The sequence below is a fragment of the Muscardinus avellanarius genome, assembly GCF_963383645.1.
Source record: "Muscardinus avellanarius genome assembly, chromosome: 4".
Taxonomy (NCBI): Eukaryota; Metazoa; Chordata; class Mammalia; order Rodentia; family Gliridae; genus Muscardinus; species Muscardinus avellanarius.
The window spans coordinates 9,882,625-9,900,047 of NC_137789.1; the positions used below are offsets into that span (position 1 = coordinate 9,882,625).

The 17,423-nt window shown below is 37.8% G+C and overlaps 1 protein-coding gene across 3 annotated transcripts in view; it reads right to left on the minus strand.

Annotated features, from left to right (window-relative positions):
• Window positions 1-10,382: 10,382 nt before the first annotated feature.
• PHF20L1 (PHD finger protein 20 like 1) overlaps window positions 10,383-17,423 on the minus strand; it is a gene marked incomplete at its 3' end in the record, with an annotated part of 72,975 nt that continues 65,934 nt past the window's right edge. For all 3 annotated transcript variants that reach the window (XM_080693940.1, XM_080693938.1, XM_080693939.1), the window contains 3 exons: window positions 14,154-14,517; window positions 12,062-12,224; window positions 10,383-10,525 (listed from right to left, as the gene is read on the minus strand). In XM_080693940.1, the coding sequence (XP_080550066.1) occupies window positions 10,383-10,525; window positions 12,062-12,224; window positions 14,154-14,517 (670 nt within the window). The remainder of the gene's footprint in view (window positions 10,526-12,061; window positions 12,225-14,153; window positions 14,518-17,423) is intronic.

Below are 17,423 nucleotides of genomic sequence, written 5' to 3' on the forward strand. Positions count from 1 at the left end.
AAAGTCATAATAAATTAAGCAAACCCAAGAGGATAAATCCAAAGGAACCCATATCAAGACATATGAAACTTCTAATAATTAAAAACCAAAATAAATTTGCGAGAGTATCAAGAGAAAATTGACATCTTTCCTACAGAGTAAAAAACAATCCAAATAGATTTCTCATCAGAAACAATGGCGGGCAGATGATGTGATATGACACTTCCCAAATGCCAAAAAAGAGGAACCATCAGTGCAGAAACCTATATCCAGCAAAAATATCTTTAAAAATAAGAACTTAAAAGACTTTATGCTAAAAAACCATATAACCCAATCAAAAAGGCAATTGAACTAAATACACTTCACAAAAGGAGAGATGCAAATGGATAATAAATACATGAAAAATACCCAACACCATTAGCAATCAGGGAGATGCAAATTAAAACTACACTGAGATTCCATATCACCACAATCAGAATATTAATCAAGAAGACAAATATAACAATAAATGCTGGGAAGGTTGTGGGAAAATTGGAACTCTTCTACACTGTTGGTGAGATTACAAATTACTTCAGCCACTATGGAGATCAGTGTGAAGATTCCTCAAAAACTCGGGAATGGATCCATAAAATGATCTATGTATCCCACTGTTGGGTATCTTTCCAAGGGACTGAAATCAGAGAACTACAGTAATATATGCATACCATGTTCAGAGCAGCACAATTCACAATAGCCAAATTATGGAACCAACCTAGGTGTCCATCAACAGATAAATGGATTACAAAATTGTGGGATATACACAAAATAGAATTCTACTCAGCAATAAAGAACAAAATTATGTCATTTGCAAGAAAACGGAAGAGCCTGGAAAACATTATGTTAAGTGAGATTAGCCAGTCACAGAAAGTGAAGGGTCATATGGTTTTTCTAACATGTAGAAGCTGGGAGCAATCAGGACATCGGAGGGACTCCAGATAACGGATAGGAAACTTCAGTGGAGCCAGGAAGGTGTGATAGGAGAAGAGGAGGGGGAGAAGGAGGGTTAATGAAGGAATTACTTCCATAGACATTATGTACACATGTGAGAATATCAATGCTCATCTCAATACCTATATGGGGAAGGGGGTGTTGGGGAGAGTTGGGAGAAAGCCTGCCTAGTGCTATGTGCATATAGGTCACTATCACTATGATTTACATTATCATCTGAGACTACAATGCATCAACAAAAATATATTTTAAAAAATTGGGATCTTGTTTTTTTTTAATCTCCCAATAAAATGTTGGGAGTGGTGGTGCATGCCTATAATTCCTGCACTTGGGAAGCTGAGACAGGATTGCAGATTTGACCCAGAATAGCCAAAGTGGTTCTCAGCAATAAAAACCAAGCTGGAGGAATCACAATACCTGACTTTAAACTATACTACAAAGCCATAGTAATAGAAACAGCATGATATTGGCACAAAAACAAGGGGAGCATAGTAGAAGACTCAGAAACAAATCCACGCACTTACAGCCAATTAAGTTTTGACAAAGGGCCAAAAACATACACTGGAAAAAAGATAGCCTGTTCAACAAATGGTGTTGGAAAAACTGGTTAACCATATACAGAATAATGGAAACAAACCCCACTTTCTCATCTTGCACAAGAGTCAATTCAAGATGGATCAAAGACTTGGAAATTAGACCAGAGATCTTGAGGTTCCTTGAAGAGGGCATAGGTCAAACACTGAAATACATAGGCATGGATAAAAACTTTCTCAACAATGTTTGACCCCAAAGGCACAAGAAACTAAAAGGCGAATCAATACATGAGTTGCATTAAACTGAAGAGCTTCTGTACAGTAAAGGAAACTGTCAAGAACCTCAACCAAGAATCAACAGAATGGGAGGAGATTTTGCCAACTACTCCTCCGATAGAGGACTAATATCTAGAATATAGAGAACTCAAGAAACTCAGCACTAAGTAAACAAATAACCCAATCAAAAAATGGACAAATGAACTAGACACTTCACAAAGGAATTCAAATAAATGCATGAAAAAATGCTCAACATCATTAGCAATCAAAGAGATGCAAATCAAAACTACCCTTAGATTTCACCTAACTCCAACTAGAATGGAAATCATGCAAACCACAAACAACAACAAATGCTGGCGAGGGTGTGGAGAAGTGGGAACTATAATACATTGTTGGTGGGATTGCAAATTAGTGCAACCACTTTGGAAAACAGTGAGGATCCTCAGAAGAATGGGAACAAACTTAACCACATGATCCAGCAATACCACTTCTGAGTATCTACCCAAAAGGAAGGAAACCAAACTACCAAACTACCAAACTAATGCATGTGTATCTATGTTCATAGCTGCACAATTCACAATTGCCAAACTATGGAAACAGCGAAGATGTCCATCAAAAGATAAATGGATTACAAAACTATGGGTTATGTACATACACTGGAATTTTATTCAGCCATAAAGAAAAACACAATTACATCATTTACAGGAAAATGGATGGAACTGGGGAACATTATGCTAAGTGAGATTAGTCAGTCACAAACAGTGAGCAATTGGATGCTCTCCCTAATATGCAGAAGCTAGGGAGAAAGTGGGGTCATAGGAGAAACTCTAGACAAAGAAAGAGATACTATAGATGAACAAATAAGGAGACCTGAGGGGAGAGGGTGGGGGAAGAGGGAAATTCTCTAGTGCATATGATGTACTTTAGCAAACATATCAATGTCGATCACTAAGCCAAACATGAGAAGGAGGGAGCGGGAGAGAGTGGGATGGAAGCTGGGTAAGGGCTAATTGGGTGATGTGTGCATGTATGTCTTCATAATCTTGCACCCCATTAAGATGTATGAATACAATGCACCAATAAAATTTTTTAAAAAGGATTTCAGGTTTGAGACCAGTTTCTGCAATTTACCTTGACTCTAGACAACCTGAGACCCTGTTTCAAAATAAAAGATGAAAAGGACTAGAAGTGTAACTCAGAGGTAGAATGTCTTGAGTTCAATCCCCAGTACAACCCCCCAGCTCACAAAATATATCAAAGCAAAGGCATTCTCAGACAAGGGGAGAATTGTACCCAAAAGACCTCCCCTTGAAGAATGGCTAAAGGAAGTTCTACAAACAAACAAAGGTAAAAGGAGGAATTGAGAAACATTAAAAAGGAATAATAATGAAAGGAACAAAAAATAATCTGATAAATACTTTCCCCTCTTGAGTTTCCTAAATCACATTTGCTCACTAAAGCAAAAATTACACTGCCACCTGGTGTAGTTTTCTCAATGTGTACAAAAGAAATAGTTATGTTATAAATGAAGGAGGATAAAGGTTTGCCAACAGGTAAACTTCACTCAAACTGGTAAAAATGTATGTACCAGCAGGTACTAGAAATACGTAACGTAAAATATAGAACACTCACACACACATACACACAGGCATACCAAGAATTATACTCAAAATGAAACATATAAATCAAGATGGAATAATTCTAAAGAAAGAGGTGCAAGTAACTCACATGGAGAAAAAAGAACATGGAAGAATGGAAGGCAGAGAACAGCAGAAACTAAAACTAATTTAAGTCCTAAAGTGGCCCACTAGTATCAGGTAAAGCATTTCTGAAGACTCTTCCATGTATACATGTCGCCTAAAAATGTTTTCTCTTACACTCCGGTTGGCTTCACACGGCACAGACAGGATACCGAGTGTGACGTTGGGAGAAGTGGGTACAGGACACTTCCTTGCCTTCCCCATTGTCTTAAGGAAGAAAACCCTTTTAAACTATTCTAATGCTAGATTTCTTCATAGAAACCCTTTATAAAGTTAAAGAACACTTGAGAGGCTGAGACAGGAGGATGGTGGTTCACGGACAGCCTCAGCTACAACTTTACAACTCAGTGAGACCCTGTTTCAAAATAAAAGAATAAAAAGATAGGGCTGGGTGTGGAGCTCAGAGGTAGAATGGCCCTGGGTTCCACCCCAGTACCACACACACACACACACAAAAAAAAATTCTATTCCTTGTTTTCTGATAGTCCTTAATCACAAATAAATGTTGAAATTTGAGTAATCCTTTTGAGATTAACATCATTTTTATTTCTATGGTATATTACATTCGTTTCTCAATATGAAACCAACTCTATTCCTGAGAAATACTTAACCTCAGCTTGATAAATTATTGTTACTATATATTGCTGGATTAGGTATGCTACTATTTTGCTTAGGATTTTTCTGTGTGTGGGAGGAAAATGTACCAATCTGTTATTTTCTTTACTTGTGAAGTCTTTTCTTGGTTTTGGCTATAAGGCCAACATTGACCTCAAAAATTAAAATATTAAGTGGTATTTTCAACTTTCATAACTGTCTGATGGAATTCACATTGAGGCCTGAAGTTTTCTTTAAGGGAAGACTTTTAATTACAAATTCAATTTAACTTCTACTTTAGGAAATTTATCTCTTGAGAAATTTTCCCATTTCATTCTAAGCCTCAAATTTATTGGACGTAGCTGCTTTTACAAGTCTCTTTAAAAAACTTGTCTTTTGGACACATAAGCAATATTCTTTCTTCCATTCTAACTTTTTTAGTCTACCTAAGCGTGCTACCAAGCTTACGGTTCTGTTAGAACTAGGATTTATCTGTTTAGCATTTTATTGGTTTAAGCACATATTCCCTCGTTATTGTTTTTTGCGGTACTGTGGCTGGCACCCAGAAGTACTGTACCTCAGAACTACACCCCCAGCCCTATTTTGAAGTCTTTTTAATTTTGAAACAGGGTCTCACTGAGCTGAGAAGGGCCTTACTAAGTAGCTGAGGCTGTCCACGAACCACGATCCTCCAGTCTCTGCCTGCTGAATGCTGGGATTACAAGTGTGCGCCACCACGTCCGGCCTCCTCCTTTTTAAATTTGACTTTGTTCTTTTTCTTCCATTTTCTTAAGATAGAATATTAGGATCAATGATTTTGTGCCTTTCTTTTTAAAGATAAGCCTTTAAAGCTATAAATTGCCCAAAGAAATTGAGTTGTACTCCACAGATTTTAGCATGTTCTTTTCATTCTCATTTTCACATATTTCCTAATTTCATTTGTAAGTTTTTCTTGGGCGCATGAGTTATTTGGAATTATGTTGCTCAGTTTCCAGATACTTAGGGGCTTTTCCAGGTATCTTTTATCCATTTTTAGTTTGACTCTGTTGCCACATTTTGCATGGTTTCAGTTATTTCACATTTATTGAGGCTTGTTTTAAAACCTAGCTTATGGCCTATTTTTTGTCTGTTCCATGTGCACTTGCAAAAAAAAAATTTGTTTTGCTGGATGCAGCACAAGAATATAAATGTAAATTATACATGCAAATTAAGTCATTAGGTGATCGTTTTTATTCGAATCCTCTTTATCCTTACTAAGTTTGTCTGCTTATTCTATCAGTTTATACTGAAGGAGGGTTGAAATTCTCAACTGTTAATTGTAAATCTTTTAATTTCTCTATTCAATAATATGAGTAGTTGCTTTATTTTTATATCCTATTAAGAAGCCTATAAATACATTGAAAATAGCAACACATGACTATTTGGAGCGTGCAGGCAAAAATCTGAGGACAGATTAGGATCTGAAGAAGTTACTACTCTGTCAGACAGCAAAATGGAAAATTCACAGAAATTCATAAAAATTCCAAATATTAAGGAAGAACTTGCTAATGCACTTTAAAAATACTTGTGAATAGCAAAATTGTATTCACATTTCATTATATTCATTTTAAACTGCCATCGGGTTTAATGGCAATATTTAAACTGGGAAGCACACACTTTGCCAATTATTTATAAACTTCAAATGGAAAATTCAAAGCCCTGTTACCCGTGGTGCTGCCCCTGATCATGCTTATTTATATACATTTTTCTTCTTCTTCTTCTCCCTCCCTGATTTCCTTGGATTGTCTACTGAATCAATTCAACTAAGTACACTCAAGTCTCTTCTCTGGCTCTATCCAGACAGTAAATACTGAGATTGAACTTTTCAAATTTTCTTTAGTGGTCACAAATAACACTTGGAGGGCACTCTTACTTAGTATACATCAATTTCCCCCAAACCTCTCCAACTACAAGTATAATTACCTTTTCTTTGGCCTCCTTGTACTTTCACTGAAAAAAAATGTTTTTTATTTCTATTAACCTACAGACTGTCATCTTATTAACAGTAATTTTATAATCACCCCCAAATTTCTTAATGTCTGGCACACACGAGACTTAGGATATCCACTGAATTTCTAATTTATTTAATCAGAACTTCTTTGTATATTTGCTTTATTTTGTTGTCAAAACAAGATTCTAAGTTACATACTATTCCCATTTTGCAGACAATGACATTAAAGCTGAGGGAGATCACACTATGAGTAAATTGCCAGGGTGAAAATCTGAGGATAGGACTGCAAAGTTCATGCCTGGTTGTACCGTTTGCAGTTATATTCACGGCTGTGGTTCCTCCATAGGTCGGTGCACTGTGGGATATCATAAGCCTTCAACAATAGATTATGTCTCATAGGAAGAAACACTGAAGCCTCAAAGATTGTCTAGTTTATAGGGGCACAAACAGGGAGAATTTTCCAGAATAGGGGACTATGAAGGCAAGAGATGGAAATAATCATAGTCCATCTAACAGATTCTACTATTTATCCAAACTTGAGAACTGGCTAAGTGAACTGCAAAATATCTAAATTAGAGACTGAATGTGATTTTCAATAGGGAGTCACTGACGGTTTTAGAACAGAAAACCAAAATGATAATAGGTAAAGCACTCGTGTTAGAAAAAGAGCAGGGATTTGAACTAGTACAGGGTTTGAATCCTCAACTCGGCACTTAAATCTCATACAGAAGATCTTAAATGTTTCCAAACCTCAGCATCCTGATAGAAAACCACCACTTTCACCTATCTTATGAAAGAATCAGACACCTCAGACCCCACGTATAATGCCTGACAGAGAGCAGGTGCTCAGTACATGTTACTCCTCCAGGCTGACAGCAGCAATTCTGATGAATTGGAGTGAAGACCAAGTTGGGATTTCAGAGGCCAGCAGTAATACTTCCATGACATTGTTTTGTGAAAAACAGTGGGTCCCAGTGTGAACGAGAACCTGGATGACAGCATCCGTTTTGAGGAATCGCCACATTTGATGAGGAAATGCACAAGAGAGGTCTCAGCATTCTGAGCCTGTACTCAGGATTATGTTATCAACAGACACAGTGACGTTGCCAGGAGACTCAGTTTATTGGAGGGAAATAGTATGCTTCATTTTGAACATGGGGAATATGAACAACTGAGAGGAAGTCAGTGAAAACTAGCATTAGGAAAAGGGGCTTTACCTGAAATCATAATAACCAAGTTCCTTTGCGGAAAAGTACATTACTCTTAAAGCATGAAAATAAGTCAGTAGAACCACAAACAAGTATGAGGAAGTACAGATTACATTTATCCGTAACACATCAATAGAGTTCTCTCCTCACCCACGTTCATTATATTCTGGATGGCACACAGAACATCATCTCATCAAGAAACACCTCCCTAGCTTATTGCCCAATTTAATTATACAAAGTAATTTTTAAAAGACTAAAATGAAAAAATAAAAATAATCTCATCAGATGCTTCTCACAATGGATTTGCTTCTCCAAAACTAATTCTGTCAATGGAAAGGCTCAGCCCACTAGTTGCCAAAACACTTCAATCAATTGTCCATAATGCTCTGTATTAAATGGATATGTGCACATAAAAATCTAATAGAGATTTAAATTTTCAAAATCAGATTTGCAATTCATATATAAACAAAACAAAACTTTTAGTAATCTAATTAGTAGCAGGACTGCCAATTTGCTGTTTGCTAACACAGTGATCTAGTTTTTTAAGATACAAGGTTAGTATCCCTTATTAGAAATGCCTAGAGCCAGAAATGTTTTAGATTTTCTTTTTTAATTTTGGAATATTTGGATTTACCATCATACATCTTGAGGTCAAAACATGAAATTTATCTGTGTTTCTTAAGTACTTTATACACACAGCCTGAGGTAATTTCGGGCTGTTTTAGTGGGTGGGCCTGAGCCCATTTTTACCTGCTACCCACCACACGAGGTCAGGGATGGAATTTCCTATTTGTGGTGTCCTGTGAGGACATTTCCAGCTTCTGGACTAGGGACCCTCAATCTGTACTACAAGAACAAGAGTGTAGTGATTCAGCCATGTTCACCAGAGACCAAGAGGATGAGTGCTACTGGGTGCAAAAGGTCTTCTGTGCATGTGACAAGAACCTGGGGCATACCAATATTCAGAGGTTAAGGATGCTACCTGCTCCTTTCTGGAAAAAAAAAAAAAGATAGAAATTCAATGTCTAGAATTTAGTCACAAAAAGGAATTATACTAGAGCCATTACTTTTAGATACAAATGAAAGATATAATATCAATGTTGAAATAGAGACCTTAGCAAATTTACTTCACACATACAAGATAGGCACTATGTTTTACTTTAATAAGCAAAATCAAGCATTTAAGCCACAATATGACCTCTGCTAAAGCTTTTAATTCATCAGTAAGAGCGTTGACATAGTTAATGTATCGCGAGTAAATACACAGGACTATACTTTATGTCTGTTGATCTTTGGCACATCTGTCAAGTTAGAGAATCTCAAAAGGCAATAAAAATTTGTTTTGCATATTATTTTAATCTTTACATCAAAACATAAGGCCGCAAAAAGGCAAGCTGAAATTTTAGATATGTGGAATAGTTTTAATAAAGAGTTTTACATACAGTACCTTACATATAGAACAGTGTGTTTGCAAATTTAAATAATATCTGAATGTACAGTGGCATGTATTCTTATCAAAGATAAATTCAAGTTCACTGTCTATCAGTTCTAAAATGCATTTATACAGATTGCTAGAACTGATACACAGAACGAGGCATAAAATATTCAAGTGTTATATGTCACCAAACAGCCTCCTCTTAACAGTCCTTTTCCCCCTTTTTAAAAAATTTCAAAACCTGTACATACATTTTTAATTTTTAAAAACAGTCTGTTAAAAGGTAACATTTCATGTTAACCACCAATTCATATAGCTATAGTAATAAAACTAGATATGTGTGATATAAATATGTGTCAATTATGTACATAAGTACGTTGAGTGTTTGTTTAAAACAAGCATACACACTTACGCATACCTGCGTACGTAGCACTGGGGGTGCATACAACTCACAGGAGGACTGGCGGACAGTAGGACCCAGGCTCAAAATCCAGCAAGAGCGAACACAGCAACTTAGTTGCCTTTGGTTTCAGAAATCTGTCCATTTGCGATCAAAGCTACAAGTTTTGAGTGCGCATGTATTTTTTAAAAATAAAATTCATCTTCAGAAATGAAGCTTTTCCAGTATTCCACTACTAGCAGTTAAAAAATCCACAGCCACAAATTATTCAGATATTTTTGTCACTCCTCATCCCAGCTGAGGTTACTTATAAATTTTTTCTGAAGGCAAACACCAAGCATACCCGGGATCAAACTATATGTTGAAGCCTAAATACTGCCACTGGACTGTATAGACAGTATAGACAGTATATGTGACATACAGGGTTTGGATGGACTGATGGCATTATGTAAGACTTAGGGTGGAAGAGCTTCCACAATATTTAATATCCTCTTTCCATCAGTATCATCAATATTTGGCACATCAGACCCTTCTGCAAGCCAGTTTGTTTATAATAAGCTTAATGTCTGAAATAAATTCCAATTACTTGGTGTTTCTTTTTTAAATACATTCATAATAAAGCAAGAATTCCACAGTTGTTTTCCCCAAAAGTGAGACTTCTACTGTCAGTTTTCTGATTAAGGACGTTCATCACCCAAGAAACAGCTCATGATCCTATAAAAGTTTAAACAACCTAAATTTCTGTGCAGCTGGATCCAACTGCTGAAAAGGCAGTTCTTAGACCAACCTTGTAGAACTCTCCAGAATTTAAATTTACTTTACAATTTGGTTTGGGCCAAATGCTGGCTTGTAAACGTGGATCTTTCTACTAAAAGCTATATAAGCACATCATATTTCTTTCTACAGGAATCTTGAGCTTCACGTAAGCAACTATTCAAAAATCCTGCCAATTTGATTCCCTTAGTATAGATGGATTCTACCTCACTGATCCTTGGCATACCAATTAGCATTTGCAGCTTGCTCATACTTTTTTTTTAATATCAGCTTCCCTGATCAAGCTGTTCTTCATTTTCCTTTCCCAGGTGCCATCTTATTGATGCCACAAATCAGTAAATGACCAAATATGACATCTGTGTATCCACACAGCAATTGCGTGGATAATAAAAATGCTTCAACTGAAGAGAACAAAGCACATTCTCTTCATTAAGGGTTCACTGTTGTCATACAGAGCAAAGCGTTGCTATTTGTTGTACTTTGCCCATGTCAATTAGGAGTTGTTTTATGTGGCGTTTAAGCTGGGGCAGTCTTGCAAGAGGATCCGGTGGCTCCAACTCCCCTGTGAAATCAAGCCAGCTTTCCAGAACTGAAAGAGAGAACAAACAAATTTACATGGCATCTGGAAGAGTAGCCAGAAAACGGTAACATGAGAAGGTTGGAAGGGCGATTGAGATAATCGTTCACTATCCAGTCCTCACACCACCAATCCGCTCGAGCCATTTCTGAAAGATGTAGCACTGTCTGTCGCACTCCAGCAGTGCTCTCGTCCTTCTTAGAAACCCTCCTCTGCTCAACCTTTCCCCCAGCCCCGGACGGCCCAGGGCTCATGCATGCTGGGCAGGTACCCTAACACCCAACTGGATCTCAGCCTGATTTTTTCCTTTACATATATATAAACTAACTTCATTTTGAATGTCTCCTTTTAGTCTCCTATGGGTTAGGAAACCACAGTTCCCTGTGCCTGCTCAAGCTTTCTACTAAATGAGATTTAAATAATCTCTCCTTCCTCTTCCTTTGTAACAAAGGAAAAGAGGTGGCAATTTCTCAGTGTCCTCACCTCCACTATTTTATTATTCCATTAAAAAACATTCATGCGTTAACATTCTAGGTGGAATGAAATTAAAGTCTACATTTCTTATTGTTTCCTTTAAAAACCTAGCCTAAAAATATGGAATTGTGTCAAGTTACATTTTCTTCAAAATCTACTCCAAACATTGACTTTACAGTTAGCTTAAATCCAAGTGGAAGATGCTTCCGAAATGGGTGTTCATTTCCTCTTGTTTTCTTAGGGGAATAAAAAGTAGTAGTTAGGACAGGGACAAGGTATCTTGTGTTTTTGTAGCAAGAACAATAAAGAAAGAAGGCAGATTGAAATCTGTAAGATTAGGAGGAAAGGAATCAGAGGGCTTAGGAAGAACACTGGGAAGGAAATCTGGTAAACCAACTAGTTTGTTTCTAGTTTCTCAAATATAAAATAGAAATAATATCTTTCCTGCCTACTTTCCTGAGTCTCTGTGTAGTGATAAAATTAAAAAATATAAGTGAAAGCCATCTGAAAATTTGTAATGCAAATTTAAGGCTTACTTACTTAACCTTGTGGGGGTTCTATATTTACACTGGCAGATAATATTTAATAAGTATCCATCTTGCAAACAAACAAAAAATTGTTGTGCATAATAGCACACATCTATAATCCCAGTACTTGGGAAGCTGAGACAAGAAGATCACAGGTTCAAAGCCAGTGTCAACAACTTAGTGAGGTTCTCTCAGCAACTTAACAAGACCCCGTTTCCAAATAAAAATTAAAAATAGGGCTGGGTGTGTAGAATATCCCTGGATTCTATCCAGTGTATCACATGCACACACATGTACACACACACACACAAAAAAAAAAACCACAAAAAAACTAAAATCAAACACTAAGATAATATCCAGTCACACTGTCTTGAGCAGAGAAGAACCTACATACAATTCAAAGAGTGTGAAGGAAACAATGAAGCCCCGCTGGTATGGAGAGCACATGTCATTCTCATCATACTGTCTAACATTTTTTACAGCTTCTTCACAGTAGCAGTAAGCACGCTATAGCAATCATGCCTCAGGTCTTTACTACGTAACCTACCGTCAACTTCCTTTTCTATTAGGTCCATCCTGCTGGTGACTTCATTCTGCACGTTTTCAATGTGCGTGAGGAGATTGAGCTGCCACTGAAGATGTGAGTCTCCTGGGCCCTCACTGCCCTTTGTATCATTGTACATAAGTGCCTTTTTCCCTGCCGCTGGATTCTTCTCCAAAGGGCCATTGGGAGAGGGACAAAGCAAAATATTAGAGAACTCGATGAAATGGATGAAAGGCATATCAAAAGGGGAGGAGACATTAAAAATTTCACCCCCTAAGCCGGGCGTGGTGGCGCACGCTTGTAATCCCTGTGCTTGGGAGGCAGAGACAGGAGGATCGCGCAGGTTCGAAGCCAGACGCGCACACTGGTTTAGGAGACCCTGTTTCCAAATAAAAATGTAAAAATAAGGGCCGGGCGTGGTGGCGCACGCTTGTAATCCCCGCGCTTGGGAGGCAGAGACAGGAGGATCGCGCAGGTTCGAAGCCAGCCGCGCGCGCTGGCTTAGGAGACCCTGTTTCCAAATAAAAATGTAAAAATAGGTCTGGGAGTGTAGCCCGGAGGTAGAAGGGCTTCCAGGAACCCCAGTACCACCAAAAAAAAAAAAAAAAAAAAAATGTAAAAATAAGTCTGGGAGTGTAGCCCAGAGGTAGAAGGGCTTCCAGGAACCCCAGTACCACCAAAATAAATAAATAAATAAATAAATAAATAAATAAATAAATAATTTCACACCCTACAACAATCAAAGCAAACCAGTCTGCCTCCTAAGATGCCCTTAAGGTAAGTGCAGGTACAGAAGCAAAGTACATCTGGTAGTCCTCAGAAGCAGAGGTGCCCACTACATCTTCCCACAGCACCTACCATTGTGCTTCTCAGGTGGGAAGAGTTCAGTGAGATATGCTGAGTATATGAAGTCACTAATTCTACTTTATAATTACAATGACCAACTAATTTGATCTAGCTTCTCCCACAATTAATTTCAAATTGTGACATAAATGCAGGGAAGCGATGCAATGATGAGAGGGAAAAAAAAATTAAAAAAAGCAAGAGCTGAGCGTGGTGGCACATGCCTGCAATCCCAGAACTTGGGAGGCTGAGACAGGAGGAGCACAGGTTTGAGGGGAGTCTCAGCAAGCAGTGAAATGCTCAATTACCTAGTGAGACCCTGTTTCAAAACACAAGATAAAACTGGGCTAGGGATGCAGCTCAGAGGTAGAATGTCCCTGGGTTTAATCTTCAGTACCACAAAAGCAAAGGAGCAGAACAGAATGGAATGGAAAGGAAAGGAAGACAACCGTGAAAGACCAGTACAAAGCCTAGTTATCTCCAGCAGTGACACAAGGAAAGGTAAGCATCGTCTAAAAGCTTCGAGGGTACAAAGTACCTTAACAACTACAAAATTTGGATTTGTCAGAGATAATTCATTTCTCTAGAGGGATATTAATTTAACAAGATCATTTGCTATAAATTTAATAAGATGTAAGATTTTCAAATTCAGTTAAGTCTTTATTACAATGATTACTTGATAAGAAAGGCAGAAAAATAAGGAATTCTCAAGTGGCTTTGCTAACTTAAAATCAATAAAAAACGAAGACATAACATCTTGAAGATAATTCCAATGCATAGGAAACAAATTTATACATATTCAATGCACATACAGCCATAAGGAATAAGCTTATTGAAAAATAACATTATATGCACTTATGAATATGCTAAAATTATATAAAGTGTAATGTTTTATCTACAACACACAAAAAGGCACATTATCACACCCATATGTACTTTCAAGTAGTCACACATATTTTCATTTGCAATACAATATGGCTCATTAGTTTCTGAAGGCTAAGTATGCTTATAAAATTGAAAGTTTTGTGAGCAAAAAAGCGTAACAGTTTGTTGAATTACAAAACTTCTGAATTAGGGAATAATTACACGTTTAAATGAAGAGTGTTTTCCTGTAGAGAAACTAAAAAATGTCCTTAACCAGGTATTTATAAACTTGGAAATAACAGCAAAACCTGGCAATCAGTGTGCTCTATCCTATAAAACTTGGTACTCTAGCATACTATACAAGCACAGACAAATGAACCACTTTTACCTTTTCTGGCAATCCATGTCCTCTTGCTGAGCACTGCAAACGGTTTTTATCCCCCAAGTGCAATTCTTGTTCTTCTTCAAAACTGCTGACATCGTCATCGTCTGAACTCCCAGGGTCCACAAGAGATTTGCAGTCGTGACCAAAGCTTGGTGGCTTCTGATAGCTGTGCTCACTTGTTATGTAAGTTCCTTCCATTCGTAGGGGCAAATGAGGTGGTTCTTTATGGTTCTGTACATATTTCTTTTCCTCTAGATTAACTGTGTCTTGAACTACTATTTTTTTCTCTACCCCAGCTATTACTTGATCTTGGTCTTTTCGCTTTCCAGAACAAGCCCAAAGGTGAAGATCAGGATGATGTTTATTCCTAAAACAAAGTGGGAAAAAAAAGAAAAAAATATGACAAGCCAAACACCATAATTAATTTCAGGACTAGGTTAGGAAAAGGTCAGGACTTGCTTGGCATTGTATTCAAAATTTGAATTCTCTCAATTTTTAAAAAATACTCTGAAAAACAATAATAAATTTAATCCTGCTGATCATTAATGTCATCATTTGGTATACATATTTTTTCTGTATATATTTCACTCAAGTTTTTTCATTGTAAGATATGAAATTTTTATGTGCACATATTTTAAAACCTTTATTTAATATATAGGTTATAAGTACTCATGACAAAAATTCCTTCCTATAAACATACAAACTCCCTTCACAATCATAAATAACTGAGATATCTTTCTCTCTACAAATAAAATTATGTTTTACATAAATAAGTATACACTTTCTTTTTACACAACTGAGACTCATACCATTTTTTTTTTTTTTTTGCAGTACTGGGGATGGAACCAGGGGCATTCTAACTTCTCACTACACCCCCAGCCCTATTTTTTATTCTTTATTTGACACAGGGTCTCACCAAGTTGCAAAGGCCCTCACCAAGGAGCTGAGGATGTCTGCAAACCGCGATCCTCCTGTCTCTGCCTCCCAGATGCTGGGATTACAAGTGTGCCCACCACACCCGGCTCCCTTTTGTCTTTTTTCTACGTAACATCTTGTGGGTTCTTGCCACATCAGCACACTCACCGATTTCCCTTACCTTTACTCTAGTGCCTGAAGAGTACTAATTCCATGTCTACTATAGCCAGCCAATTCTCCACTAATGGATATGTGTGTATGTCTTTGTGAGATTATTAAAGTCAAATAAATTTCCAGATGTGGAACTGATAAACAGTGTATACTCTAAGGCACTGTCCAATTGGCTTCCAAAGAAGCTTTACTGTTTATACCCCCAACAACAGCCTACTGTATTATTCACTTAACTCCATCTTCACTACAGACCTGAGCGTTATAACTCTCAGTTCATTCTGTAGCAATTAAATATTTGCAGTAAGTACATCAGATCTCCACTGATCAGAGTTGAAGTGAAAGAAGGTTAAGGCAGCATAAGCCTTTTAAAAGGCTCACTAATTATGTTTGCAAATTAACAATTTCCAAATTAGAGTCAAATCACTTTTCTTCTAATGAAGCCCCATGTGTTGTTCTGAAATTATATATTTTATCCTTTGTATATCTAATAACTTATTACCCAAAAAATACTCAATTAAAATTCTCAATCAGTACAAAGCTGGGTTGATAGCTCAACAGTCAAATGGATGGAACCTTCCCACGCACTGGGGGTGGGCTAGTGATGTGACCTCTTTGACAAATTCTGACAACCATCCTTAAAATGAGGTAAGATTAGCCGGGCGTGGTGGTGCATGCTTGTAATCCCAGCATTTGGGAGGCTGAGACCGGAGGATCCCGGTTCGCGGACAGCCTCAGCTACTTAGTGAGACCCTCTGCAACTCAGTGAGACCCGGTTTCAAAATAAAGAATAAAAAACAGGGCAGGGGGTGTAGCTCGGAGGGAAAATGTCCCTGGGTTCCATCCCCAGACCCACAAAATAAAATAAAATAAAATAAATTAAATTAAAAAATGAGGTAAGATTTATTTTTCTGGCTCAAAAGGATTAAATAAACTAACACATAAAAGTGCCAATTTGGGGTATGAATATTTGCATTAAACAAGAGATATTAAAGGCTATTATTAGAAATGTTAATACAAAGAGAGCCTGTGAGTACATGAGGCAGAAATGGTCCAGCTACAATCCTTAGTATAACCATGAATGCAGAGAAATTCATACTGATACCAGAAAGGAAGAAATCTAGGTTTTAGAAATAGCCTAACACATTGTCACTTCTCCAAGGTCTTAGCATTTACATGGCCATCTAATAATAAAAACTCTATTCAGGTTTATGATATAAAATTGAAACAAATTTCACTCAACAGTTATTGAGTATGTGCTCCTATAGTCTGCACTAGGAATAAAAGGAACAAGACCTAGCTAAAAGGAACCCATTATTTATTTAGATGAGACAGACATAGAAAACTCAGTGCGCCCAAGTACATGGAACCAGTATGCACCATGTTGTTTGCCAAAAAGAGCATGGTCAGCTCTAGGTGGGCAGGTCATCACAAAAGCATATGAGCCAGGCATGGTGACACACACTTGTGATCCTAGTACTTGGGAGGCTGAGACTGAGGATTACAGGTCCACGGCCAGCCTCAGCAACTCAGTGAGGCCCTCTGCAAACTCAGTGAGACCCTGCTTCAACAACAACAAAAAAATAGGCTGGAGATGTAGCGAGGATGCAGAATACTCCTGGGTTCAATCCCCAGTATCATTAATGGCAGGAAGCTATTTTGGGTGTAAAAGGCCTAGACCAATGAGAACACACACTTCATTCAGGGATACTGTTCTGGTACAGCTGGGACACTTGTGGAAAGAAACTGAGGAGAGTGAACTTGGAGCAACAAAACAGGTATCATGAAGGCCTCCATGTGCGTGCTGGAGAGCCGACTTCACTGGGCGACAGGATGACAGTATGGTTTTAAAGAGCAAGCTCTTATTTATCTTTAAGATCACGCCAGCAACAGTATGAAGGATGAACTAAAAGAGCACAAGACTAGAACCAGAAGGAATTAAAAGGCATGGCAACTGTTTATGTGAAATACAACAGCCGGGCTGCGATGGCACCAGTGAGCACAGAGGGCAACGGCCTGTACAGTGTTCAGGAATCACAACGGAAGGAAGGGCGTGGGAGAGCGATCCAAGAACGGCAATAGAAGGACAAAAAGGGGTAAGTTTACGGCAAAGCCAAGTGCAAATGAAGAAAAGAACCAGGCGCCTCACACTCGTTTTTAGGGGGAAGGAGGACTGTTTTCACACTTCTC